The 26,069-nt window shown below is 41.1% G+C and overlaps 1 protein-coding gene across 50 annotated transcripts in view; it reads left to right on the top strand.

The window, feature by feature from the left end:
• The window catches only part of PPP6R3 (protein phosphatase 6 regulatory subunit 3), a 158,365-nt gene that overhangs the window by 52,318 nt on the left and 79,978 nt on the right, over window positions 1-26,069 (top strand). For 26 of the 50 annotated variants that reach the window (XR_013403469.1, XR_013403472.1, XR_013403470.1 and 23 more), the window contains 2 exons: window positions 5,571-5,721; window positions 23,991-24,223. Coding sequence is in view for 38 of the 50 variants with exons in the window: in XM_077961915.1 (XP_077818041.1) it covers window positions 23,997-24,223 (227 nt within the window). In the remaining 12 variants the exon portion in view is untranslated. Of the gene's footprint in view, window positions 1-286; window positions 424-5,570; window positions 5,722-22,766; window positions 22,862-23,990; window positions 24,224-26,069 lie in introns of all 50 variants that reach the window. The other 24 variants (XR_013403471.1, XR_013403473.1, XM_077961901.1 and 21 more) reach the window with 4 other exon arrangements.

Genomic DNA, 26,069 nt, shown 5'->3' with positions numbered 1-26,069 from the left:
CATGTCCGGCTAATTTTTGTATTTTTAGTTGAGATGGGGTTTCACTGTGTTGGCCAGGCTGGTATTGAACTCCTGACCTCAGGCGATCCACTTGCCTCAGCCTCCCAAAGTGCTGGGATTACAGGAGTGAGCCACCATGCCTGGCCTGAAATCCCCCTTTAAAAATGTAAATACATGTCTTTGAAGTTTTTTTAAATTATTTTTTCCAGAATTACAGTTTTTGGATTTTGATCTTTTGGAATTGTAATTTTCAGGATTTTAGACTTTAGAGCTTTTGATCTTTCAGGCTCAAAAGGAAAGAACATCTCCCAGGACCAGATGTGGAGTAGTTGGGAATTGGAGAGAAGCTGAAGCCCAGGCCCAGCACCAGGCTCAGGGCCCAGGCGCTGCGGGGGTCCCAGCCATTAACAGAGCTTCATGCAGGTGGGCAGCTGGAGCCAGGGGGGCTCACTCTCTTGTGAAACGAGCAGAAAATAGGCCAGATTCTGCTGGGGGCTGCAGGTTTTACAGAGCAGCTGGTCTCCCGAGGCAAAAAAACACATACTTTGTGGAGGCCAGGAACTGGACCAGCCTGCTGGGGCTTGGTAACTCCATCCATAACATCCTCAGGGTCTCCACAAGGCAGACACAGCGCAGTACCATAGGAGATGGCCGGGACAAAGAACCAGGAGCTGGCGGGGTGAGGCGGTGGGTGGGGGGCGGGCAATCCTGAAACAATGAGAAGAGCATAGAGAAGAGAAAGAAAAGTCATACCAGCTCAGAAGAGCTTGCAAACTGACTTTCAAAACCACGCCCAGAAGTCTTTTTTTTTTTTTTTTTTTTTTTTTTTTTTTTTTTTGGTGAGACAGAGTCTCGCTCTGTCGCCCAGGCTGGAGTGCAGTGGCGTGAGCTCGGCTCACTGCAAGCTCTGCCTCCCGGGTTCACGCCATTCTCCTGCCTCAGCCTCCCGAGTAGCTGGGACTACAGGCACCCGCCACCACGCCCGGCTAATTTTTTTTGTATTTCAGTAGAGACAGGGTTTCACCATGTTAGCCAGGATGGTCTCGGATCTCCTGACCTCATGATCCGCCTGTCTCAGCCTCCCAGAGTGCTGGGATTACAGACGTGAGCCCCCACGCCCGGCCAACACGCCCAGAATTCTAATGTTCACAAAGTTATCCAGTCAATAATTAGAATCCACTGCAGATGAGCATTCAGCATTTGGGATTGTGGCATTCAAGATTGTGTCTTTCGATATTATGGCCCAGACTGTCTCAACATGGCCTTTCCTTTGGTTCATGTGCATGTGGTGTCCCATAAGGACACAAATCCTGTCGAATCAGGGCCCCACGCTTATGACCCCATTTAACTGTAATTTCTTTCTTTCTCCAAATATAACAATGCTGGGAGTTAGGACTTCAACATATGAATGGAAGAGAGAGGGAACAGACATTCAGCCAGAACGCATCTCTTCAGAATTCTTTAGACATTGCCTCATCATTTTTTTATTGTAATAAAATACATCTAACAAAATTTCCCATCTTAGCCATTTTAAGTGTACGGTTTAATAGTATACCTTCATAACATTGTGCAATCATCACTATCCTCCATCTCCTATTCTGCTTTCTGGTTCTGATTTTGACTATTCTGAGTACCTCCAATAAGTTGGAATTACATAGTCTTGTGCCTTTATCAAAAGACATTTTTGTCATTCTTGTGACTGGTTTATTTTACTCGGCACGTTTTTATGGTTCATCCACATCGTAGCGTATATCAGAATTTCCTTTTTAAGACTGAGTAATATTCCATTACATGTATATACAGGTTAAGCATCCCTAATTGGAAAATTCGAAATGCTTCAAAGTCTGAAACTTTTTGAGTGCCGACACGATGCCACAAGTGGAAGATTCCACACCTGACCTCATACAGCACATGTGACCTCATGTGACTGGCTGCAGTTAAAATATAGACACACAATACACAGTTTATTTAAAATATCGTGTAAAATTACCTTTAGGATATATGTATAAAGTACACTTTAAACACAACTTAATTATATGTTTAGATTTGGGCCCTATCCCAAGATATCTTGTTATGTATATGCAGATATTTAAAAATGCAAAAAAATGGAAATCTGAAATACTTCTGGTCTCAAGCATTTTGGACGGGGATGCTCCATCTCTGCCATACTTCACTTGCCCATTCGTCTGTTGATGGACACTTGGGTTACTTCCATGTTCTAGCTGTTGTGAGGAATGCTGCCGTGAACACGGTACACAAATATCTTTTCAAGACCCTGCCTTCAGTTCTTTTGAGTGTAGAACCAGAAGTGGACTTGCTGGATCATATAGTAATTCTGTTTTTAGTTTTTTGAGGAATGAACATATGGTTTTTCCATAGCTGCTGTACCATTTTACATTCCCACCAGTGGTGCGCAAGAGTTCCAGTTTCTCCACGTCTTTATGGACACTTATTTCCTGTTTTTTTTTTTTTTTTTCTTCTTTCCCTATAGTAGCCATCCTAATGGGTGTGTTGTGTTACTTCACTTTTTTGTTTTCTGTTCTTGAGAAATCTGAAACTATTCATATTTTTGGTTGTAGAAGACCTAGGCTCTTCTTTGTGCCAGGGTCATGCAGTTTAACAGTAATGTTCCTTGGTGTGGGTCTGTTTTCAGGAACATTTTTGGGAATTATTTATCTGATTTCCTCCCTTCTGTTTTTTGTTCTCTCTCTCTCTCTCTGTCTTTTTTTTTTTTTTTTTTTAAAGAACCTACCCTGTGGGTTGGATGTTGGAAAATGTTGCTAAAATGTTCCATTTTAGGCTTTCACTTTTCTTTCGTGTTTTCTGATTGTCTTTTCCTCTAACTTGCATTTTTCTGTTTGTTTTGCTACTTTTTATGGTAGAGGCTTTCTGGAGGTGTCTGGTAATCCTTGATTTTTATTCATATTTAAAAGTCAGGGATACACAACAGAGTTGGAACATATGAAATTGACATTCCTTCCCAGCTTTGTTCACTATAAAAGGACAGAGGAAGTGCCAGCCCCAGTATCTTTGAACGTACTTTGCTCTCAGACCTTCATTTCTAAATTACATCCCCCACTAAAAGGAACCAAGACTCCTTGGAGAAATGGCAGATTTCGAAGTCGAACAGAGAATGCATAAGACAAATCCAGAACATGTTACATGAGGAAATGAGGAAGTGCTTGAGAACTAGGAAAAGCATACAAGAGCATGCTGGAAGGGGCTCCCACTGGCTAAATGTGGAACAATTTGAACATCAGAGTGAATAATGATGTTAATTGGCCAGGCACAGTGGCTCACACCTGTAATCCCAGAACTTTGGGAGGCCAAGGCAGACGGATCACTTGAGGTCAGGAGTTTTGAGACCAGCCTGGCCAACATGGTGAAATCCCGTCTCTACAAAAGATATTAAAATTAAGCAGGCATGGTGGCGATTGCTTGTAATCTCAGCTATTCAGGAGGTTGAGGCAGGAGGATCACTTGAGCCCAGGAGGTGGAGGTTGCAGTGAGCTGAGATCGCACCACTGCACTCCAGCCTGGGCGAGAGAGTAACACCCTGTCTTCAAAAAAAAAATAAATGAAAATTAATAAAATACGAATCTGTGAGTCCATACTGATGACATAAGGAAAGAATAAGTGGGAAAGGGCCGGGCGCGGTGGCTCACGCCTGTAATCCCAGCACTTTGGGAGGCCGAGGCGGGCGGATCACGAGGTCAGGAGATCGAGACCACGGTGAAACCCCGTCTCTACTAAAAATACAAAAACTTAGCCGGGCACAGTGAAACCCCGTCTCTACTAAAAATAAAAAAACTTAGTTGGGCATGGTGGCGGGCACTTGTAGTCCCAGCTACTCGGGAAGCTGAGGCGGGAGAATGGCGTGAACCTGGGAGGCGGAGCTTGCAGTGAGGCGCCTGTAGTTCAGCTACTCGGGAGGCTGAGGCAGGAGAATGGTGTGAACCCGGAAGGCGGAGCTTGCAGTGAGCCGAGATCGCGCCACTGCACTCTAGCCTGGGCGACAGAGCGAGACTCTGTCTCAAAAAAAAAAAAGAATAAGTGGGAAGAAGGGAGCATCCCTCACTGAAGTTTGAATGCCAGGAGGAACCGTAGACTGCCTCAAAAAACCTCATCATTTTCATAACTGAGTATCAGTTGATTCAGACAAGAGTTGCCAGTTGGCACTAAAATTACTAGATGAACGTTCTAAGAACATAGTCTCTAAGTATTGTTCTACAGATTATGAATTAATGACTAAGGAAAATGCTCACTTTACAGTGAAGAAATCTGGCAAATATAATTTTAACCAAGTGATTGAAATTATCACCAATAATGGGGCAAATTGACATCATCTTGTCTCTTTCTGTGTTGCTCTGGGAGAAACAAAGCTTCATTTATGTAGTACTACTGCCAGAAACACATAACCCATATTCTTCAAAGATGTCAGTGAAATGAATGGAAAAAAATGTTGAACTGTTTCAGATGAGAGGAAATTAAGGAAATAGGACTTTCGATGTGATACACAATCCTAAATTGGAAGGAAGAGGGATTTGCCATAGAGGACCTTTCTGTTTTGTCTAAGGACTCCAGCAGCACAGCCACATGGTCTGTTCTTATTTTAAGCAAAAATTTGGATGATTATACTTTTTGCAGTGTATATTCAAAAACCACCTAACTGGTAAAGTATTTTATTTTTGAAATTAAATATGCTCATTTTAATTTGCACCTAGGCTTGTTACTGTTATTTTTGTTGATTGATTTTAACAAATGTTTAACATAATTTATCTTACTTGAGGAAAAATGTTGATATCACAATGTAGTATGAGTTTTATGGGGGAAAGACATTAGATGAACAGCATTGTTTTGGAGATGCCTTGTAGATTGCATTCTTAGAAGATTTCTGGTTTTTTTTTTTTTTTGGCCCTGTCAGGCTTCACTACTTAGAAGAATTCTAATTAATTCAATGTCCACAGTTTAAGTATTTTTCCGCAATATTAAGCTATATATGAAGTGCGTGCCTTGGAAGATAATTTCTATCCTTTTCATGTGCAGTGTTTGGTTAATTGACATTAGAGATTTAATTTGAGTATAGCTAGAACTTCAGTGATCTTAATGTCATGCTTCCTGACATTATTATTAAATGTATTAAGTGGACTGCTAGGGGGCATTTAAAGGAAGGAAATTGTAAAATTGTAGTGTTTTAAAGTGTGGTGCCTTTATAGTGGGCCCTATGTTGGATAAGAATAGAATTGATGTTTTCAGAAGACAAAGGTGAGAATATGTATTTTTCTTCTTCACTCATTGATAGTGCTATTATGACATCTGTATTTACTTCTGAGCTACTGTAAAGTAGGATACAAGCTGTAATGTAGGATACTGTAATGTAGGATAAAAGCTAAGGTAGAGAGCTGACAGTGCCTTTTTTCTTATGTTCTTATAGAAAAATTTTAATGATTAACTAGAACTTCTCAATTCCCTGTGGTATAGTTCTGTGTGACCCAAGACCCTGACCCAGTATGCTTTAATGGCAGCTATCATTAAATGTGATTATCTGCTTTTTTTTTTTTCTTTTACAGGAGAGCTTGTTTCATATCCATATCCCACTTTATTCCTGCTAATCTGCTAATGTGGTAAATTGGAGGAAAACTGTTACCAGGATAACCTGTAATGGGCAAGGAGCCACCAAGAAGAAAACATTTCTTTTAATTTTTAAACTTGTTTTGAAAGGTAAGAACGTTACGATTAGCAGGAGTTTCCTTCCATTAATGACATCAAGGAAAGCTATGGTTCTGTTGTGAGACCCTGGAGTCGTAGCAAACCAGGTGGAGACCAGTCTCTCTGAGCTAGGTGCAGTATGGTTCTGTGGTACTCTGGTATTTTTAGGAAGTTAAATGACACCCTCTTTAGTCTGCTTTGGTATATCTTAAATCTGCAGAACTCAAGGGATTCTAAGTTTACAGGGGGTTATTGAGAGGGGCGCCAAAGACCAGCCAGGCCTAGTAAGCTGAAGTAGCAGCATGCAGAGAAAGAGTCGCCACCCAGGCCACTGCTTCCAGGGCACTGGGGCTCTCTCTTTGTGTTTGTTTTTGTTTTATACCAGCAAAAGGACATTTGACTTGTGGTCAGTCACTTGTGTCTTTCAGAGTCCTAATCTCCATCACTTTAGAACTTTTTATTGAAGATTAGAGATTGAATTTGCATATTAGACTTTTGGCCCAGTTGACACTTACTAGGAAGTGGCAGAAGTGGCACAGTAGTTCCTTTTGGGGAAAATGCAAGCATAGTTAATCAAATTTCATTTGTTCCCATTGTATCTCTAGAAGGTAGACAAAAATCATTTAATCATCTACCTTCCTGAACTGGTGCTAGCTCTAAGACTTGAAATTTTAGTCACTTTTTACTCGGCTTTGTTTTTATCCTGATGAGCAGTGATTTACCAGGGCCTGTTGGTTCTACTCTTGACTCTTGCAACTGTCTTTTTCTTTTTGTTTCCACGGCTGCAAAGCTAGGTCAGACTTTGTTGCCTGGGGAGATCCTATGGTGGTTTTGCTGTGAGGGGTCTGTGCTTCTGACTGCCAGGTGGATGTTTCATAGGCATGTAAAATACTACTTTGCATATGGTGTCTCCTCAGCCCCAGCCCCTGAAGAACAGTCCTACTCAACCCTTGCAGTTCCCCTTGCACTTAAACAGTGACGTCCTATTCTTGTCCCCGATATTCAGATTCTTGTACACAACTTAGGATTTTCTCAACTTCACCTCCATATTCTTCTGCCTGAATCCCATGTGGAGAATTCTCTGCAAGTATTCATTCCCCTTGTGGCTCCTTGTCTCATAGAGTTTTTTTTGTTTTTCGAGATAGGGTCTTGCTCCGTCGCCCAGGCCAGAGTGCAGTGGCGCGATCTCGACTCACTGCAACCTCCACCTCCTGGGTTCAAGCAATTCTCCTGTCTCGGCCTCCTGAGTAGCTGGGATTATAGGCGCACACCACCATGCCCAGCTAATTTTTGTATTTTTAGTAGAGACGGAGTCTCACTATGTTGGCCAGGCTGGTCTTGAACTCCTGGCCTCAAGTGATCTGCCTGCCTAGGCCTCCCACAGTGCTGGTATTACAGGCGTGAGCCACCGCACCCGGCCTCATAGAGTTTTATTGTTGTTCTTTGTATTTGAATTCACGTCTTCTGGGGCTCAGCTTTCTTCCTGCCTTTTCTGTCAAACCACCTTGGATTATTCCAGTTCCCTTGTGGTCACTCCTTTGTGAACTCTTAGAGCATCTCATGAAATTATTTTAGAATTATTTTTTTCTCTTTAACTACGTTTTAAGTATTTTGTGAGTAAGCAGCTTTAACTTCTTTGTGTCTTTAGTACTTTTCACAAAATATAGGTATCATTAATAGTTTGGTGGTAGGAGCTAAAATGTCAGAGGCATTTCTCAGGATATTATTGAGACTTTCTGTCTCTCCCTCCTTGTTGTTTATTTTGTTTTCCTTTGCTGATAGAGATTCTTAGCTTTGGCAGCTTGCGGAACCATTTCTAACCTTTAGTTATTCCTCTTCCTCCTCCTTTTACACATCTCTGCTCGTCAGCATGCTGTCCCACACTAGAGTGAACCCTTCACAGTCTGCAGGAGTCCTAGAATCAATGCCAGGTGGTTACAAGGGTTCCTGGAGAGGAACAGCACTGTGGGTGTAGGGCATTTTAGACCAGGGACTGGCAAACAAAGCATTTATTGCAAAGGCCAGATAATAAATATTTTAGGTTTTGTGGGCGAAGAGGCAAAAAAGAGAATTTTATGAAGGTGTTTATATACCAAGAGACACAACAAGTTTTCACAGGCTTTGTTATTGATGAGATTCAAATGTAATAATTGAATTCAATTTTCTGTAATACAGCTCTCTCTTACTAGTGAGAAGACTGGAATTCTTTTTTCTAGGGGGATAATATTTCACCTAATTGGTCTTTAAAGTTAGAGTAGCCCTCATCAAAATGTATTGCAAAGGTACATCAAATCTATTAATATTGATCTGCAGCAAGGTTTTAACATTTTTCATCTTTGGAAATGTCTTTTTACACAGGTAAGTACTCCCACATTCTCTATCAGTCCCCAAGCATATTACTTCAGTTGAGTATATTCATTATTTGGAAGGCATATGTAGAATTCTCTTGGATTCTTCTCTTGATACTTACTTTTTAGCATGTCATTACGTAGTAAATTAATCATTTCTAATTATAGTTTAGGTGAAAGCTCCTTAATTGCACCCCTAAATGGATTTTGAAATATGGAGATTTCCTTTGCCTTTGCATCAAGGTCTGCAAAATGCTATGTAACTGTAGTTTCAGCTCAGAAAACAGGTCCACTGCCAATTTTTTATGGGAATGGAGAGCTCATATCCTACAGGAAGTGTATGAAGCAGCTTGACCTTCCTTATCAACCAGAGAAAGTTGTTTAAATGACATTAATTTAGTAGATGATTCACATATCAGCCATTGAGACTTCAGCAAAGGCAGATTTCTACAGCTGTCTAGTGTTCAGTAAGTGTCATTCACAGCTGTTCTTCTTGTTCAGAAAAATTTCAGTCTTTGCCCTGTGCTCAAAAAATCACAATAAAACTTTACCACATCAAGTTGCTGTGTCAGAGGGCAAGCCAGGATAGTTAAGTCCATGAGTGAATGAAGTTTACTGTTGGTGCTACTGGTTCAGTAACAGGTGATGGATTTCAAAAGTCTCCAAATGCCTGCTGGCGAATAATCAAAGAATAACTGTAAGCTTTAAACACCTTAAATTTTTACAAGTTTTCTAAGTTTGTTGAACTACGCCCTTTATTGTTCTATACACAATCACAATCAGTTGTAGCATGTCCTATCAGATTCTACTATAGGTTGTCTTTTCTCAACTTCTTTGGAAATATTCTGCCTGTAGTTCTTTCATGAAGACTCTTCACAGAGGCTAAGAAGTCAGAGGTATATTGCAAGGTTTATAGCAAAAGATAACAATTGTTCCATCTTTCTCATCTTTGAATTACTCATTTGGGACTGCCACCTTCATCTCTTAGCTGTTTTCTCTTATTTCCACATTTCTAAATAATTTGCCTGTATGTAACTGTTTCTAATCTACTTATCTTCTAATTATGAAGAGGAGGTTTTAGTTCTTACATGGGTAACTCCTTCCCTCCTTCACCTTTTGGATAAAGTCAGTATTAAAGGTATGTATATTTTGGTTAATTATTCCCAAAATCCCTCACAAAATTTGCAAAATTCTCTTCAGTGTGGTCAGATACATCTGGCGGTCAGCTGTGTCTCTTTCTTGGACTCACTTTTTCCACACCCTCTGCCTCATGCCTTCCTCTGTACTGGTTGCACTTGACCTTCTCCGTAGTTGCTGGTGTTTCTCCTCACCTTTCTTCTGGGAGTTGTCTGTCTCTTGATGTCTCCTATTTCTGGTTTCATGTGTTGTCATGTTTTGGTGAAGAACATTCTCCAGTAGCTACCTGAGAAAGTGTGAATAGATCCGTCAGATCTTCCATGTCTGAAAATGTTGGTTTCAAGAATTGATACTAAGTTATGGTCCTTTTTTTGTGTTGTTTTTGTGAGTCCCCCTCCTCCGCACCCACCACTAGAAGGTTTAGATTCTTCATTTCTGCTACCATGGAACTACACTCAGTACATTGGGAGGATCTGTCGCACCACTCATTGTGTTGGCCTGTGCAGGCCCTAAGGAGAGCCACATTTGTCAAGCTCTGGGAAAATTGCTTTCTTCTGTTTCCTACCCGTGCCCCCACCCCCACCACCCCCGACCTTTTTTTTTCCCTTGGCCAAGAGGTGGGTGATACATTATAATATGTTATTCTAAAACTTCTTTTATTTGAATATTGGACTTCCTAAATTAAGTTTTTTGTCTTTTCATGAATTTGTTGGCGTTCTTGGCTGTCGTTTCCTTTTTTCTCCTTTGTCTTTTATTTTGTTGTGTTACTAGAGTTTCCAGAGCAGTGAAGAATGCGTGGGGTTCAACCCACTAAGCATCTGGAAGGTTGCATAATCTTTTCTATTTTCTTACTGGAGCTCCATGTCAGCCCAAATGTAGCCATGTATTGTACCTTTTATATCCGATAGATTTTGGGAAGAGATTTATAAAACAGCATGTTAATCATTTAGTACAACCTTCCTGTCCAGAACAGAAACTCCTTTTGTTCTTATAGAAAATCATCCAGGCTTTGCCAGGGCACCTCCAATTGAGGGGCCTCGCATGCAGCCACAGCCCTCATCTTTAGCAAGTTTTGCTTCTACTGCTTGCAGATAATTGGCACTTTTTACTTACTGGTTCTTATTTCATCATTGGGTACAATACAAGACAGGTCTTTTCCTCTAAGCTTTTAAATATATTCAGAGGTAGTTACTTTATGCCTCCAAGTAGTGAGCCTTTCTGCTGCCCTGACCATCTCTTTGGATGCCATGTGGTTGCCAGACTCTTTGTTTTCCTTCAGAACAGAATCTGCTGTTTCCTGGTGTGACGTGATATGCTCAGGGCAGGCCACGGTGGGATTAGTTTCTCCTCTGGTCCCAGACATTGTTTATCTATTACTATATTCTGAGATTTCTTTGCTTATTAGTTACTCATTTGGGACAATCATAATATTAGAACTTTCTATTGGACTTATAATCAACTGAAATCTTTGGACTTTTTTGTTTCTTTTCTTCACTTCAGCAGTTTTCTTCTCCCTGGCCGCCTTCCCATCTTGTTTTTCAGTTTTTGTCTGAAAGGACTTTATATTCATTCATGTTAAATAAATTTTTCTTGATTTGTTGTGTCAAGCAGTGTGACTGCTGACTTGCCCAGCGTTAGCTCTTCCTCTTAGCTTTGTGTTTTCTGTGCATTTTGGCAAGCCTGTGGCATCCTGTGAATCCATGTCATCAGAGCCTCTGGCCACAGGAGCTGAACTTGTCCAGAGCCACCACAAGCACTCTTTAGGCTGAATGCCCAACTATCTTGTCTGGGAGGTGATTCTCCACCCTGTGCACAGAGACTCACGGTTCCTCTTCATGAACTTGTCCTGAGAGCCATTGGATTGCAAGACTGACCTGCTGTTGCTGCCTTCTATAAGCTGAGGTCACACACAGCTGGGCTGGGCTGGGTCATGCTCTTGATGACTGCTGCTTTGACTAGGAAGAGTGCACACTTTGGAGCTAGTCATACCTGGGTTTGTATTCTGCTAGCATGTTTACTAGCTCTGGTCTTTCGTAGTAAGTCGTTTGACCTCTCAGAATTTTAGTTTTTCCATCTGCAAAATGAGAACAAAACCATGAAGGTATAGAGTATCTTGTATTTAAAAGCATGAAGCCCAGAGTTTGGCAGTATGGTAGGCACCTAATTGGTAGCTGCTGTTAATAATTATGTTCCCACCTTTATATAAAGTTACAATGTCCAGACAGTTAATGTAATTGTGGAATAGCTAGGAGAGATTGAAGATTGTTTTTCATAAGGAGCTATAAAGACCATTCTCTGTTGAGCTTTTATTCCTGAGCAGTCTCAGTAGTCTACGAATCTACTTTAACTTTTCTTGCACATTAACTTGCATACTGTAAAACATTTACAAAAGAAATAACTTCCTGAAGGTTAACAGTTTATTGCTGCTTTTCTGAGGCTGTTGAGATAGCCCTGAATACTTAAGGATTATATACAGTCTGATCAAAGTTTGCTAGGGAAGGAAGATTGACGATAATAGCTAAAATTTTAAGAAACTGGCTTTTAAAAGATTTTTTTTTGTGACCAAGTTGCCAATTCTGTCTTTCATTGTGGAATTGTTTATAACCACAAAATAAATTTGATAGCTCTTTTCTTAGTCTGAAGACTGCTTCCTTTTGACCATTTGCCAAAAGCATCTCAGTGTGCTCCTGAATTTCTACTTGATTAGGAAAGGCCATTTTCTTTGGGTACATTGTCTGTAAGATATTTAAATAATAAATGACCATTGTCACTTACCTCAGGTTGGGTGAGTCATAAATGGCACATAACTGGGTTTCACTTAATATAAACTTCACTGACTTGGATTTTCCAAGTTTTCCCTTCACCACATTAGTACGGAATTCCCTTTCTAGCCAAGCAGTTCACCATTTTTCATTTGCTGAGGGCCACCTTGTATCTCTTCAGTTTTGGAGACTTAGAAACTTTTTGTGTTGTTTCAAATAGCCATGCCAATCATAACCATGTTTCCTACTCTCCTCCAGTTACGTGTTGCTTCCTTTCTGATGTTTGACTCATTTGTTTGCTCTTGGAATCCTACCCAGTTTCAGAGATTCCAAGAATCTTGGATGCTTCAGATGGGAAACCTTTCTAGGGCCCATGAGAATTTAGTGATTTGCCTTTGACTTAAAATTTTTTTTAAAATTTTGAGACAGGGTCTTACTCTATCAACCAGGCTGGAGTGCAGTGGCGTGATCTCTGCTTCCCAGACTCAAGTGATCCTTCCACCTCAGCCTCCTGAGTAGCTAGGACTATAGGTGTGCACCACCATGCCCGACTAATTTTTTGTACTTTCTGTGGTGGAGACAAGATCTCCCTTTGTTGCCTAGGCTGGTCTTGAACTCCTGGACTAAAGTGATCCACCTACCACCATCCCCCACAAAGTGCTGAGATTACAGATGTGAGCCACTGGGCCTGGCTAACGTTGACTTTTATCATACCGTCTTACCTGTATTCACACACCCTCCCCTCCAGCATGCACACGTGCATCTGGATCCAGCTGGGTATTCCTTGCCTCTCCTCGGTTTCCTTGGTCTCTTAAGAAGACTCCTGGCAAAAACTCGACTACCCTTGTGCCATCCTCTTTACTTGCCTTTCCCCACACAACCCCTCAGTCTCACTTCAGCAAAACTTGTTCTTAGTATAAATAACCCATGCTTTGCTTGTACTTGGACTGAAGTTTTCGAAATTGTGGAAAATAGGCTCAGAAATTGCTGTACATTCAAACTTTCATAATGAGAATTTGTAGAGGAACATGTTACTGTAGTTGCTTTAATTTGAACTAGTTGACAAAAGTAAGACTGGATTTTTTGGTTGGTGGTTGACTTTTTAAATATAAAAGAGAAGTGAGTGATAAGGTTGTACATCTTGTCTTGCTGTTAGCATCCTAGCAGTGTATTTGGAGTTAGTACAGGGTATATATAGGCATTTGCCTTCTGAGGGTTGTGTACTTCCCAGACAGCTTAGAATTCTAAAGGCAAGTATAAATTTGTATAATTTGATACCAAAGTACAGCTCCAGAATGAAGAAAAAGTGGAAATTAGACTTGGAGGAGGCAGAATGCTGGTGGCATTAGAGGAATAATGGTCATTTAGTGTGAAATCTCATAGCGGATGCCTTGGCTTTGAGCACAGAAGCCATTGCAAGGCATCATCTTCTGCCCTGGTGGGCCCCTCTTCATTAGGCTCGCCCCTCTCCAATCTGTCTTTCACGTTGTTGACAGTTACGCATTCACACTCTAGATCTGCTCTTGCAGACTCCAGTGTCTGTCTTAGCACAGTGGGCAATCTCTACAGTGCCCCACCTCATGCGTCTTAATCCCCTTCCTTTCTTGTCCCACATTTAAGTCATATTCACACTTGGCCAGACCCAAAAGAGGTTTGTCCTCTTCCCTCTCTCTTCACCTTTGTAGGAGATATGAACTCTGTTGAGAGTGTACTAACCACAGCATCATTGTCATCTCCACATCACTTCCAATGTCTGCTTCTGTTCAGAATTGTTTTTGTATGTTATTAAAATACTTAGTTTAATCTCTGCTGTAGATATTTCAATGCACACTTCCCTCAGTTAAAACTCATTGGGTCTGTCTGCTTCTGCAGCAAGTCTGCACAGTGCGTTCACACACAGCCCTTTGTGATCTGGCCTTGTGTTGCCAACCTAATCCTACCACCTACCCAAAGGCTCCTTCTTCTTGTCCTTAGGGTCTTCTCCCTGCTGTGACTCCTGAAGCTACTGGGTCTTCCTGTTCACTGCTTTCAAGGAGGTGTCGCCTGGCCTGGAATATGTTGTGCAGCTCCATTCATCACCTGCTAAATGCTCCATACAGTATTTTGAGGCTCAACTTAGGCTTGACATATAATGAGCTCTTTTTTGGCCAGGCTGTCCTCCCTTGAGCTACCTTTCTGTGGAGCAAGGTTGAAATGTATGCCTTCCTTTCTCTGTTTTCTCTGTTCTCAATTTTATTGTATTTTTCAAGGCTTTAGGGACCATCTGTCGTACTACTCCTGTATTCCTTAACATAATTCATATTAATACTTTAATACCTGTTGGTTACTATAGCATATTAAATGGATTTGATTCCTTTATTTATTCTCAAAGAAAAGCTTGAAATATCAAAGCAGTTTCAAGTTAAAACTGGAAAAGATTCTGGAATACCTGGATAGTAGAAAGCTGATTGCTTTTGACACCTTCTTTGGAAGAAGCAGTTGCAGAGATACAATAAAACTGGGTTTGAGTTTGTATTGCCCTCTTCTCTAAAGAAATATATTGACTCTAGTATGCACCTGATATTTGATTTAATTTGTGTGTCTAGGGGGCTGCACCTTTATGAAATTGACACCTTTACTAAGAATGGAGAAACAGCTACTGCGTGAACTTTCTGTGTTTTGTGGTCTTTTTTCTTAGAAGTTAGTGAGAGCTGCTTTCAAAGACCAGTGGCTTTTACTCCTTTGTGTTCCATGTTTCTGCCCCTTCTTGTGAAAATTTCCCTGGGCATTGAGCTTTGCTGTCAGGGGGAAGAGTTTCTCATTAACTTGCAACACTAAGAGATAACCTCAGTTGGAGTGACTCTGTTTTTCCTGTTAATAGACACTTTCCTCCCTGGCCCTTTCTTAGTGGCATGCAGCTTTTAGCATACCTGGAAGCAATCACCAAACCCTCCTGGAGCCCAGCAGTTTTACATTTGGATCTTGTCAGGCACTGTTCAACTAAGCTTCCTGCATGCGTGAATCCAAGCCTAGAAGGAAGTCCTCAGCCTCCAGGTGTCTGGACACTGCATCAGTAGATGAGCCAGTACGAACAGCCTTGCCTCAGCTTGGTTGTTCAGTACATCCTGTTCCCCAGCCTGCTTATAAACTTGGCCAGAGGTTCGGTGTAAACGCGTCTGCTGCTTATGGAATAATCAAGGGATGCCGTGAGGTCTGTTTTCTTGAGGTTGAGTGAGAATTCTAGTTTTTTGTCCACACTAATCAAATATCTTTGTTTCCCAACATTTTTTTAATGGCCTGGGCATTGCTCCTTCTTCTGAAAATATATTTTGAACTAGCTTATAAAATGAAATCAATTCTCAGAGATATGTACCTGTTTTTGTGTGTGTGTGTGTGTGTTTTATTTTTCAGATGGAGTCTCACTCTGTCACCCAGGCTGGAGTGCAATGGCACGATCTCGGCTCACTGCAGCCTCTGCTGACTGGGTTCAAGTGATTCTCGTGCCTCAGCCTCCTGAGTAGCTGGGATTACAAGTGCCTGCCACTGTGCCCGGCTAACTTTTGTATTTTTAGTAGAGACGGAGTTTCACCATCTTGGCCAGGCTGGTTTTGAACTCCTGACTACCCACTTCAGCTGCCCAAAGTGCTGGGATTACAGGTGTGAGCCACCGTGCCCAGCTGGTGTGCATCTGTTTTTAAATTTGGCTCCTTAAGGTCTAAACCAGCGATGACCCACCTGTGCCTCTCGATGAAGGATCTAGCTCTTTGCATTATTTCAAGATGAAGGATTTGAAAACTTTCTTGTTATTGGTATAAATGTTTCTAGAAATTAGAGGCTACAAAACAGTTCTCGTTTTCTTGTGATCTGCTTTTTTTGAGTTGAAGAATGTCTGCCTTCATTTCAAGAATATACATGATTTCACCTGTATGTTTCTGTTTTAAAAGAGAGGAAAAACGTGGCCTATCACCTCTTCTTACCTACCCCACTTTGGCCCTTGTGTGGAAAACATTGTTAGTGATAGTAGCTGTGGAAGGAGATGGGGGGCTGTTTCAGTGCTGAGAGAGACTTTGAATTATAATGTCATTAGAGCGGGGCTGTCTAGTACAGAAGCCACTGGCCATGTGTGACTCTTGAGCATCTGAAATGTGGCTGGTTCAAATTGAGAGGTACTGTGAGCATAAAATACACATTGGATTTGGAAGACTTAGTACCAAAAGAAATAATATAACCCTGTTGGATATATTCTGTTAAAGATACTTTTAAATTTAATGTCATCATTTGTTTTTCTCTTTTACTTTTTGATGTGACTACTAGAACATTTAATGTGTGGCTCATAAGTTTATTTATTATTTCTGTTAGATGGGTCTGACTTGGATGACGTAGAGCTTGTGTAGTTCTAGTAGTTTTAATAGTGGTGGGAGAAGGGAGTGCTGACGGGAGACTTGGGGTGTATAGGAATTAGAACTTGGGCAATGTGTGTTTGCATGTCTTTGTATAAGATCGTGTGAAATTTGTGTGTCAAATATTTTCTTTGTAGTGTTGTGTTAAATATATAGTATTAAAAGTCATAACACATTTTGTTGTCTTAAGTCTTTCCCGTGTGTTTTCTTGGGCGGAAGCAGCTGCTTCTATTTTTGTTCTGTTTGTGCTCCATATGTTTAGGTAGCGGCAGCTTCTACTAGAAATATCTTCTGCGTGTTTATTGCCAGTCTGGCATATGATGTCAGATATTCACTTCGGTGTTGCTATCTTGAGGATTCCAGTGGGACCAGTTATTAAAAGGTATAGACAGAACTGGTTTCATGGGTGTGGGACCTGTGCAGTCTCACAGGGCTCGGAAACACTTGGATTAATGCTCTGCTGTTTGGATTCTGTCTTGAAATGCATCATAATCTTTGAATCTTTTTCGGAATCTCTAAACATTTTGCTCTGGGCCCAGCTAGTTCTGGGTACAGTTATTTCACAGTTGATAGTGTACAGTTTATTGTTCTTGGATAAGAAGTTGCCAAATTTAAGCAGAGTAAGTTCATTTTAGTGGGAGATTTTGAGTTTGAAATTCATTGAAGATCTTGTCATCCTCACAGCTGACTGCTCATTTGTGGGTGGGATCACCAGTAGTTCCTCTCTTCAGAGTTCTAATAGTTTATCTTTTGTCGTTTTTATGGTGTTATGTTCTGCCTCTGTCTTGTTGAATGAAAACCCATTAATATCAGCTTTTTCAGAGGGAGTTTCTGAGATAAATAACACAGTACCGTTTGCATTAGTATGCTTTCCTGTGTTTTTCATGACTATATAGTTATTTTGAATATATGGATTTAAATTTGTGAAGATGTAGATTAAAACAGTCCTCCATTTATGAATTGTAAGCTGTCAGCAGTGGTTTAAAATCAGGCATCAGCAGCATCTGGGGACTAGAGATGCAGAATCTCAGGCCTGAGCCCTGTTTTATTGAGTCAGAATCTGAGACTGTGTTTTATTTATTTATTTGTTTGTTTGTTTATTTTTTAAAATTTTAGGACAGGGTTTCACTCTTGTTCAGGGCGGTATGCAGTGGTATGATCATGGCTCACTACAGCCTCAACCTCCCGGGCTCAGGTGATTCTCCCACCTCAGCCTCCTGAGTAGCTGGGACTATAGGTGTGTGCCGCCTGTTGCCCAGGCTGGTCTCAAACTCCTGGGCTCAAGCGTTCTGCCCATTTTGGCTTTCCAAAATGCTGAGATTAGAGACGTGAGCCACCATGCCCAGCCAAGACTGCGTTTTGACAAGGCACTAGGCTATTCATTGCTGTGCCTATGAAAGTTTGGGAAACTTTAAAGCTCACTGATTTCATTGTTGGGTATATTCATTGCCCTAGTAGCTTCTGTTTGCCTGAGTGTGCGTATGTTGGTGCCTGTATTTTCTAGCTGCTATTGTGGGTCTTTCTTATTGACTCTCTGCAACCTGTTTATTTGCTAAGGATACTGAGGCTTAGAGATGAAGTAGCTTTCCTGAGGCCTCAGGGCTAGCCAATAGTGGAGCTGGTGTTAGAATCCAGGTCTGTTAAGATTCTTAATAGTCCTAAAAGAGGTTGAGGGGATTTGTATATTTGATGAAAACAAAGCGTTGTAGGTGGTTCACATAAATTATCATTGGACCCTTATTGAATATACTAGCATTCTACTAGCAGTGCCTTGGCAAAGTTCACAGATAGACTGATGTTCTTGTTCTACCTCTTGTAAATAATTTAGCCACTGTACCAGTTCCTAGTTCCTGTGTCAGAGACAGGGTGGCACCTTTTTCCAGAGAATGTCACTGCTTGAATACCTTGAATTCAAGGTACTTGGCCTCAGATTTTGAAAGGCTTTGATATCATGAAGGTATTTTAATAATTTTAGAGGGTCATTAAGTAAAGCAGTTGATCTGCGATGAATAGATTTACTCAACAAATGGATCCTTTGATCCTATTTTGTGTATATAAGATGGCAGTTTTCACTTGTCTTACATTACAGGAAGGTGGGGAACAGCAGACATTGTCCTCTGTGGCATAAAGTAACAGATGACTCCCCAGTGACCTGCTTTCTTAATCTTAGCCCTTTTGGAGAAAACTCCGTTTTCAAACTACTTAATCCAACTTACAAAAAAAACTCTAGGATTTTGAAGAAAGATAGAGGGTAGTTTGGCTTTACTAAACTCTTTGCCCCACTGACTTTGGTGGAAGAAATTATCCCTAAATCCTATTTAAGCACGGTCATGTGCTGCATATATGACGGTGGTCCCATAAGGTTATAATGGGGCTGAAAAATTCCTGTCACCCAATTAATGACTGATATCAATGATTAGTTTGGGGGGATTCTTTAAGGTGATTTTGCTACTTCAGCTAAACAACATCTTTTTTTTTTTTTTTTTTTTTTTGAGACGGAGTCTCGCTCTGTCGCCCAGGCTGGAGTGCAGTGGCGCGATCTCGGCTCACTGCAAGCTCCGCCTCCCGGGTTCACGCCATTCTGCTGCCTTAGCCTCCCGAGTAGCTGGGACTACAGGCGCCCACAACCGCGCCCGGCTAATTTTTTGTATTTTTAGTAGAGACGGGGTTTCACCGTGGTCTCGATCTCCTGACCTTGTGATCCGCCCGCCTCGGCCTCCCAAAGTGCTGGGATTACAGTCGTGAGCCACCGCGCCCGGCCACAACATCTTAACATGGTAGTGTCTGTTCAGATACACAAATACTTAGCATTGTCACGACTACCTCCGTGTTTCAGTACACAGTAACATGCTGTGTACGTCTATAGCCTAGCAGCAATAGGCTATACCAGATAGTCCAGGTGTGTAGTAGGCTAGACTGTGTAGGTTTGTGTAAGTCACTCCATGATATTCACACAACGACCAAGTCACCTGATGAAGCATTTCTCAGTCTGTATCCCTGTCATTATTCGTTGCATGGCTATGTAGTCTAGGTTGTGAATTTTAAAGGATATTTATGTTTACTAAAAACAAGTTGTTGAAGTTCTGACATTTTGGTTTTTCTGCATATTTTAGAGTAGTTATATTTTTTAAAGGACTCCATTTTACCCCAGGGCTCTGGCCAGTTGAACTTTGTAACTGTTATTTCATACCTGGCTTCTTCCTACTTGAAAGAGTACAAATAGGAGTGAAGGCCGAGCAGGGATGACTCACTTACCAGTGCCATTTGTTCCCAGTCAGCTTGCTGTTTGGCTAAAAGGTAAAATACGTAATTTTTGCATAAGGAATTAGCTGTGGATATATCTTGGTTTTGAGTTTGTAGTATGTCCAGTACAAAGATGTATATTTCAAAGTGTTCTTATCTGAAAAATGCTATTCTAACTCTGAATAGTGGGGAGCAAAAGGAATTAGCTGAATGTGGTGGCTCACACCTGTAGTCCCAGCACTTTGAGAGGCTGAGGTGGTCGATTGCTTGAGGCTAGGAGATTGCTTGAGACCAGCCTGAGCAACATAGTGAGACCCTGTCTCTACAGAATTACAAAAAAAATTAGCCAGGTGTGGTGTTACAGGGCTATAGTCTCAGCTACCCTGGAGGCTGAGGTGGGAGGATCACCTGAGTCCGGGAGGCAGAGGTTGTAGTGAGCCAGGATAGTTGCTAAAGAACTCCTTTTCTTGTGTTTAAATCTCAAGTTTAAAATCAGTGTACTAAACCCACAAAGTCATGGCTGGGGAATTGGAGGACCTGATTCATGAGTTAGGCCACGCTGCAGGAGCACACAGGCTCTGCTACAGGAAGGTTGCTTCTGGCTCACTGGAACAGCATTGGCAGGAACTTAGAGCAGTAGGTGACTTTCTTCCATGTGGTGATTTGGGGACCAAGGCATGTTCCATGTTTTGGTTCTACCATCCCTCAGGGTCTTTTGGTCTTTCAGCATTCAGCCAGATACAGGTGAAGGACCATGGGAGGTTTGATGGCTCCTGGCACGATGGAGGAAACTCTGTCATGTGGCCACACCTATATGGTGAGTGCCCCAGGAAGGGGAGAATGGAGATGGGCGACTGTCAGCACCTCACTGGGCAGGGTGCAAGGGCTGTGGGGTAGGTGTTGGGTGGATTCAGGAGACTGCAGAAAGCAAAGTGGGTGTTAGTGGGACTTTTATTTCCTCTGGAACAAAGGACACTACACTTTTCTGTGAAAGACTAGTTAGTAAATATTTTAGACTTTGTGGGCCGCAGATGGCCTCTATCATATATTCTTTTTTTTTTTCTTAAAACAACCCTTAAAAAATGTCAAAATCATTCATAGCTGGCAGGCTGTGAGCTGGATTTGGTTTGCCAACACCTCTTCTTACTTCATCACAACTAATTATCTCTCTTCTTTATAAACCCAGTATTAATGAGTTTCCTTTATAGTAAGGTTGAGATTTTGGAAGTCAGTTTTTACTTGAGGCAAATAAGTTGTATCTTGATTCATAATTCAGAAGTGTCATTTTATCTAGTTTTTAGACATAGCTTGTCACCTGATTGGTGAATGTATACCCTGTTTATTATTAGCTAAAAATAAGTGCTTGATATCAGATTCACTTTTTTTCTGATTTATTTCTTAGTATTTTTCATACTTTGCCTTTAATACTAAGTATGGGGAATAGTAGTAAAAATATATTTTAAAAAAAGGTTTTGTGATTTTTAAGAACACAGAGGAGCATGAGCTGTATTACTCCACCGGAAGCATTGGTGGGTGGCGCTGGCGTTGTTATTCCGTGCCCTCAGACAGCGAACGGTGGCGCTGGCGTTGTTATTCCGTGCCCTCAGACAGTGAACCACTTCTCTTCCTCTGTGGGAATGGAAACCCAACTTTTTCCCTCTTCCATTGAAGTTATCTTTTGTCTTTTTTTCTACTTGTTAGTTGTATTAGTATAAAATGGCATAATAAAGTTATTTTGTTTACCATTTCCCACTCGTCTGAAAATCGCAAAAAGCATTTATTGCTAAGGTTTATATCCACTGACCTTTTCCCCAAAGTTCTTTTCCTGTTACTTGTATGTCGTCTTTGCCCTTATTTCTTTAATATTTGTGTTAGAAGTAGCTTGCTCTTATTTCCTTCACTGGCAGATGTGTTACATTGCCCACTGGGTGGCTTCTGTGGATGCCCCTACCCACCCCTCGTCTTGAGCAGAGAAGTCCTGTTAGCTTAGGACCATAGTGGCTGCTGTCAGTGTGAGGAGTTGTGCTTCTCTAGCATGGTCTGTGATGTCATTTGGACATAATTATTAGACTAATCCAATAGAGGAACGAGACAGCCCTGCCGCTGACTGTGGGCCACTGCTTTGTGTCATCCCACAGAGCTTTGTGCTGAACGTCAGTCCTCCACATCGACTCCTCTTGTAAGATGCTGTGTCCAGCCATCACAATGGCTGCCATCCTTAAATATGTCTTGGTCCTGTTGCTGCTAATTGATGTGAGCTTGTCGCCATGTGTCCTTTAAAGAATTTAAAGGTTTTTTTTTTTTAAAAAACAAGGAAGACTTTTGTAACACCCTTCACTTTTTATAATATTCCTATTTAAAACTTGTTCTTTTAAGGAGCTTTTGAAAGCTTCATTAAAACTGTGCTTGGCTGGGCACGGTAACTCATGCCTGTAATCCCAGCACTTGGGGAGGCTGAGACAGGTGGATCACTTGAGGTTAGGAGTTTGAGACCAGCTTGGCCAACGTTATGAAACCCTGTCTCTACTAAAGATACAAAAAAAAAAAAAAAAAAAATCAGCCGGGTGTGATGGCATGCTGTAATCCTAGCTACTTGGGAGGCTGAGGTAGGGATTACTTGAACCCGGGAGGCAGAGGTTGCAGTGAGCTGAGATCATGCCACTGTACTCCAGCCTGGGTGACAGAACAAGACCCTGTCTCACAAAAAAACTCTACCTATATTTTAAATAATATGCTCATATACTTAAGAATAAAATGTTCAGTGATCTCACTGCCTATCCTGTGAAGTGGATCTACTTTTTACAGAGCCTTGAGTAACCTGCCATGGTACAGAGTTTGTTTTCCTTCTTTTGTTCCTGGATTGATCAGTGTTTATACTAGCAGTGTCAGTGATTTTGCCCTCTATGATCTCTTATTTAAAAAAATTTTTTCTTTTTTTTGAGGCAGATGTTCATAAAAGCATAAAATCAGGATATATTCCTGCCTGATCTCCTAATGTATGTGGGTTTTTTTTGTTGTGTTTTTTTGTTTTTGGTTTTTTTATGGAAATAGGGCCCTCACCCTGTTGCCCTGCTGGAGTATAGTAGCACAATCATGGTTTACTACAGCCTCAGCCTCCTTAGTAGCTGGTACTACAGGAGTGTGCCACAATGCCTGGCTAATTTTTTGAAATTTTTTTTTTCTTACAGACATGAGGTCTCACTATGTTGCATAGGCCGATCTTGAACTCCTAACCTCAAGTGATCCTCCCGCCTTGGTGCCTGCCAAAGTGCCGGGATTACAGGTGTGAGCCACTGTGCCCGGCCCAGATACATACTTCTAAAAATATGTGCTATGCATGGACTACCATCCTTTGCGGCCTCCTTCCTTTTACCTAGGCTTTTGTAAATAGCATGTGGATAGTCATGCTTTTTTGGAGATAATGATAATGGGACACCTCACTAAGTGGGTAGTGAAGCTCCAGCTTATACATAGGTTTCGTTTAGGGGTTACAGAGAGTCAGTATGTATTACCAAACTCCGGTTTAGGAATTCTGCAGTGAGCATATAGACAGACTTTGAATGGTCTACTGAGGTCTTTACTGTGATGCCATCATCCCGTCATGTATCTCAAAAGTGGCTTTTGAGATCATCCCATCATGAATGGCAGCCTTTAGATCATGTAGTGAGCCCTCTGTTTTATGTTTCCGTTTGTAACAAATAAGTACCTTTTTTAGCTCTATAATTTGAAGTAACAAACTCTGTTTTCCTTGTTGAGGAAGGATGGGCATGAAGCTGAGGAACGAATATGTATGTGGCGTAGTGATTGGGTTTCATTGTCATGTTTTGCTAGTAACCAGAGGAGAAGCAGTTTCTCTAACTCCTCGAGAATTAGTTTTCAGTTTTTAGTAGTATATTAAAAATGGCACAGATTTTACCAGTTTATTTCTTCAGGCTTTTGACTATGAAAGTACTGATTTGCAGTGATTATTTAGTTCTTAGTCTTCTGAAGCCTTCTAGATATTTAGGCCTCACTGCTTATCACTTGTTGCTGAAGATATTCTGTCCTTCACCGTTAAGAAAAGAGTGACTTTTCTCTTTTCCCAGCATCACTTCTTAACAAAGTATGGATGAATTACTTTTGCAGGTTAAAATCGTCCCAAGTGTTAGCTTTGAGCATTTTCAAGTCAAAATTTTTTATCAATTAAAATATTTTCTTTTTTGAAAATATTTCAAGGAATATTTCAAGAATTTCAAGGAAAAAATTCTGCCAGTTATGCTTTAAAAAGTATTTTATAGGTTCAGTGTGAAGCTTATTTAACTTATGTGAGCAAAGTTGGCATTTTAGACTATAAAACTGAACTGAAATATGAATTATGGAAAATTAATTTGTAAAGTTGAAATTTTATGAAATACTTTCTGCATTTTGTTTAGACCAGCATGTTTTGGAAATTTGATCTTCATTCATCATCCCACATAGACACACTTCTAGAAAGAGAAGATGTAACACTGAAGGAGTTAATGGATGAGGAAGATGTTTTACAGGAATGTAAAGCCCAGAACCGCAAACTTATAGAGTTTCTGTTAAAAGCAGAATGTCTCGAAGATTTAGTCTCATTCATTATAGAAGAACCACCTCAAGACATGGATGAAAAGATCAGATACAAGTAAGACAATTCAATCTTTTCTCTAGAGTGGGACTAAAGTGAATTGGGGGTAGAATATACAGCTCTTGTTCAAGGATTCTCCAGTGTGACTGTCGCCATTTACAGAAGGGTAAGATAGTCAAGAATGACAGGCTCAGTGGAGCACAAAATCCATTCTAGCAGTAAGTCCAGAGAATCACAAGAGTTTAAAATGAGTGTTCTGAATTTCATTCAAAGGTTTTCTGGAAAGGCAGCGTGCTTTGTAAACAATGATGACAAATGTCTCAAAAATAGTAAGATGATTAAAATATTTACTTTACAAATAGGAAGATGGACATTATGTGACTACGCAAAATCGCACAGCAAATCTAAGTCAGAACTTGGGGTTACTGAGAGCATTGCTTATACAATAAATTCTGACCTTTTATCAGCTGAAAATAAAGGAATGGGTATTAGTGAACATCAGTGTAGCTGGTCACACCATGGGTAACTACAGTGGATTTTGTCTGCTAGTTTAATCTGCTTACAAAGAGAACGACAGTACAGTGAGAATCCATTATTACCATCACTATAACACTTTTTATACAAACCCCTGGAAACTCCATAGGTATGTAAAGTATTGGGGCTTCAGTTAATTATTTCTCCATATCCAACTCTATTGAAATATTTGGCTCTTTTCCCTCCAGAAGATAGAGCAACTTCAGAAACAAAAATTGATGCATTACATAAACTTAATGGAATAGGAAGAATTAGGCTTTTAGTAGTGTCTCTCTTGCCATTTCTCCCTCAGTTTCCCTTTCTTTTCAGACATCTTTTCCTTTCTTCTTGGGGAGAAATGTGTTGTTGGGGAAATACTTGTTAACGCTTTCAAGTTGCTAGTGGCTTAGGTCTTCAAAGATGCCATGTTCTCTGCCAACCATTAACATTGACACCTAGCATTTAGTGAAAGCCTTCACTCAGAGATTAGTGTCTTAAAAAAGAGGAGGAAAGGCCGGACGCGGTGGTTCATGCCTGTAATCCCAGCACTGTGGGAGGCTGAGGCGGGTAGATCACATGAGGTCAGTAGTTTGAGACCAACCTGGCCAACATGGTGAAACCCTGAGTCTACTAAAACTACAAAAATTAGCTGGGCCTGTTGGCAGGCGCCTGTAATCCCAGCTACTCAGGAGACTGAGGCAGGAGAATCACTTGAACCCGGGAGGCCGTGGCAGACATGCTAGTGTGCTCTCATCCCCCAAACGATAGACACTTTGCTACTTGGAATTCCCTTCACAGTGAACTAGTGTATGGGTGGTGCTACTTGAATTGGGGCTCATCCGTGTAGGAGGGGTGTGATATGCATCAGAGAGCACAGGTTTTGGATCCGCCCCTTCAGAGGAGTATGACCCTCTTCTCTTCCAATCTCTGAGAGCTTGGGCAGGGAGCTTACCCTTCTTGGGTCTGTTTCCTCACATGCTGAGTGAGGCTAGTGATGTTTTAATCATTGAAGAGTAGGCATGCCTTCTATGAAGGGCTTACTTTCTCCAAAAGAAGTAGTGGCCCCTCCCACCCATTATAACTGTGTGGCACTTGTATTGTGTTGCTTTGCCAGTGTTTTTGCCTTTGAGGTGGCAAGAGCAAATGCGCCTCCTCTGGACACAGCCTTCTGCATGGTACCATTTTGAAGGAGCACCATTTGAGTTGGATAGGGCAGTACTCTGCCATGCTTCTGGCCTGAGCAGAGTCACCACCTGTGTGTAATGTACCTTGGATGATGCCACAGCTAGATGAGCATAGAGGGGTTTTTTAGCTGGGATCTGAAAGTGTTTTAGGGTTATGGTTGACTACAGTCATTTAAGGAAGTTTAGACTGGGATTGTGTAGTTTTG

This window comes from Macaca mulatta, chromosome 14 (assembly GCF_049350105.2).
Source record: "Macaca mulatta isolate MMU2019108-1 chromosome 14, T2T-MMU8v2.0, whole genome shotgun sequence".
Classification (NCBI taxonomy): domain Eukaryota; kingdom Metazoa; phylum Chordata; class Mammalia; order Primates; family Cercopithecidae; genus Macaca; species Macaca mulatta.
The sequence above is the reverse complement of the archived record's forward strand: the minus strand, read 5'-3'. Positions and strand labels throughout refer to the sequence as shown.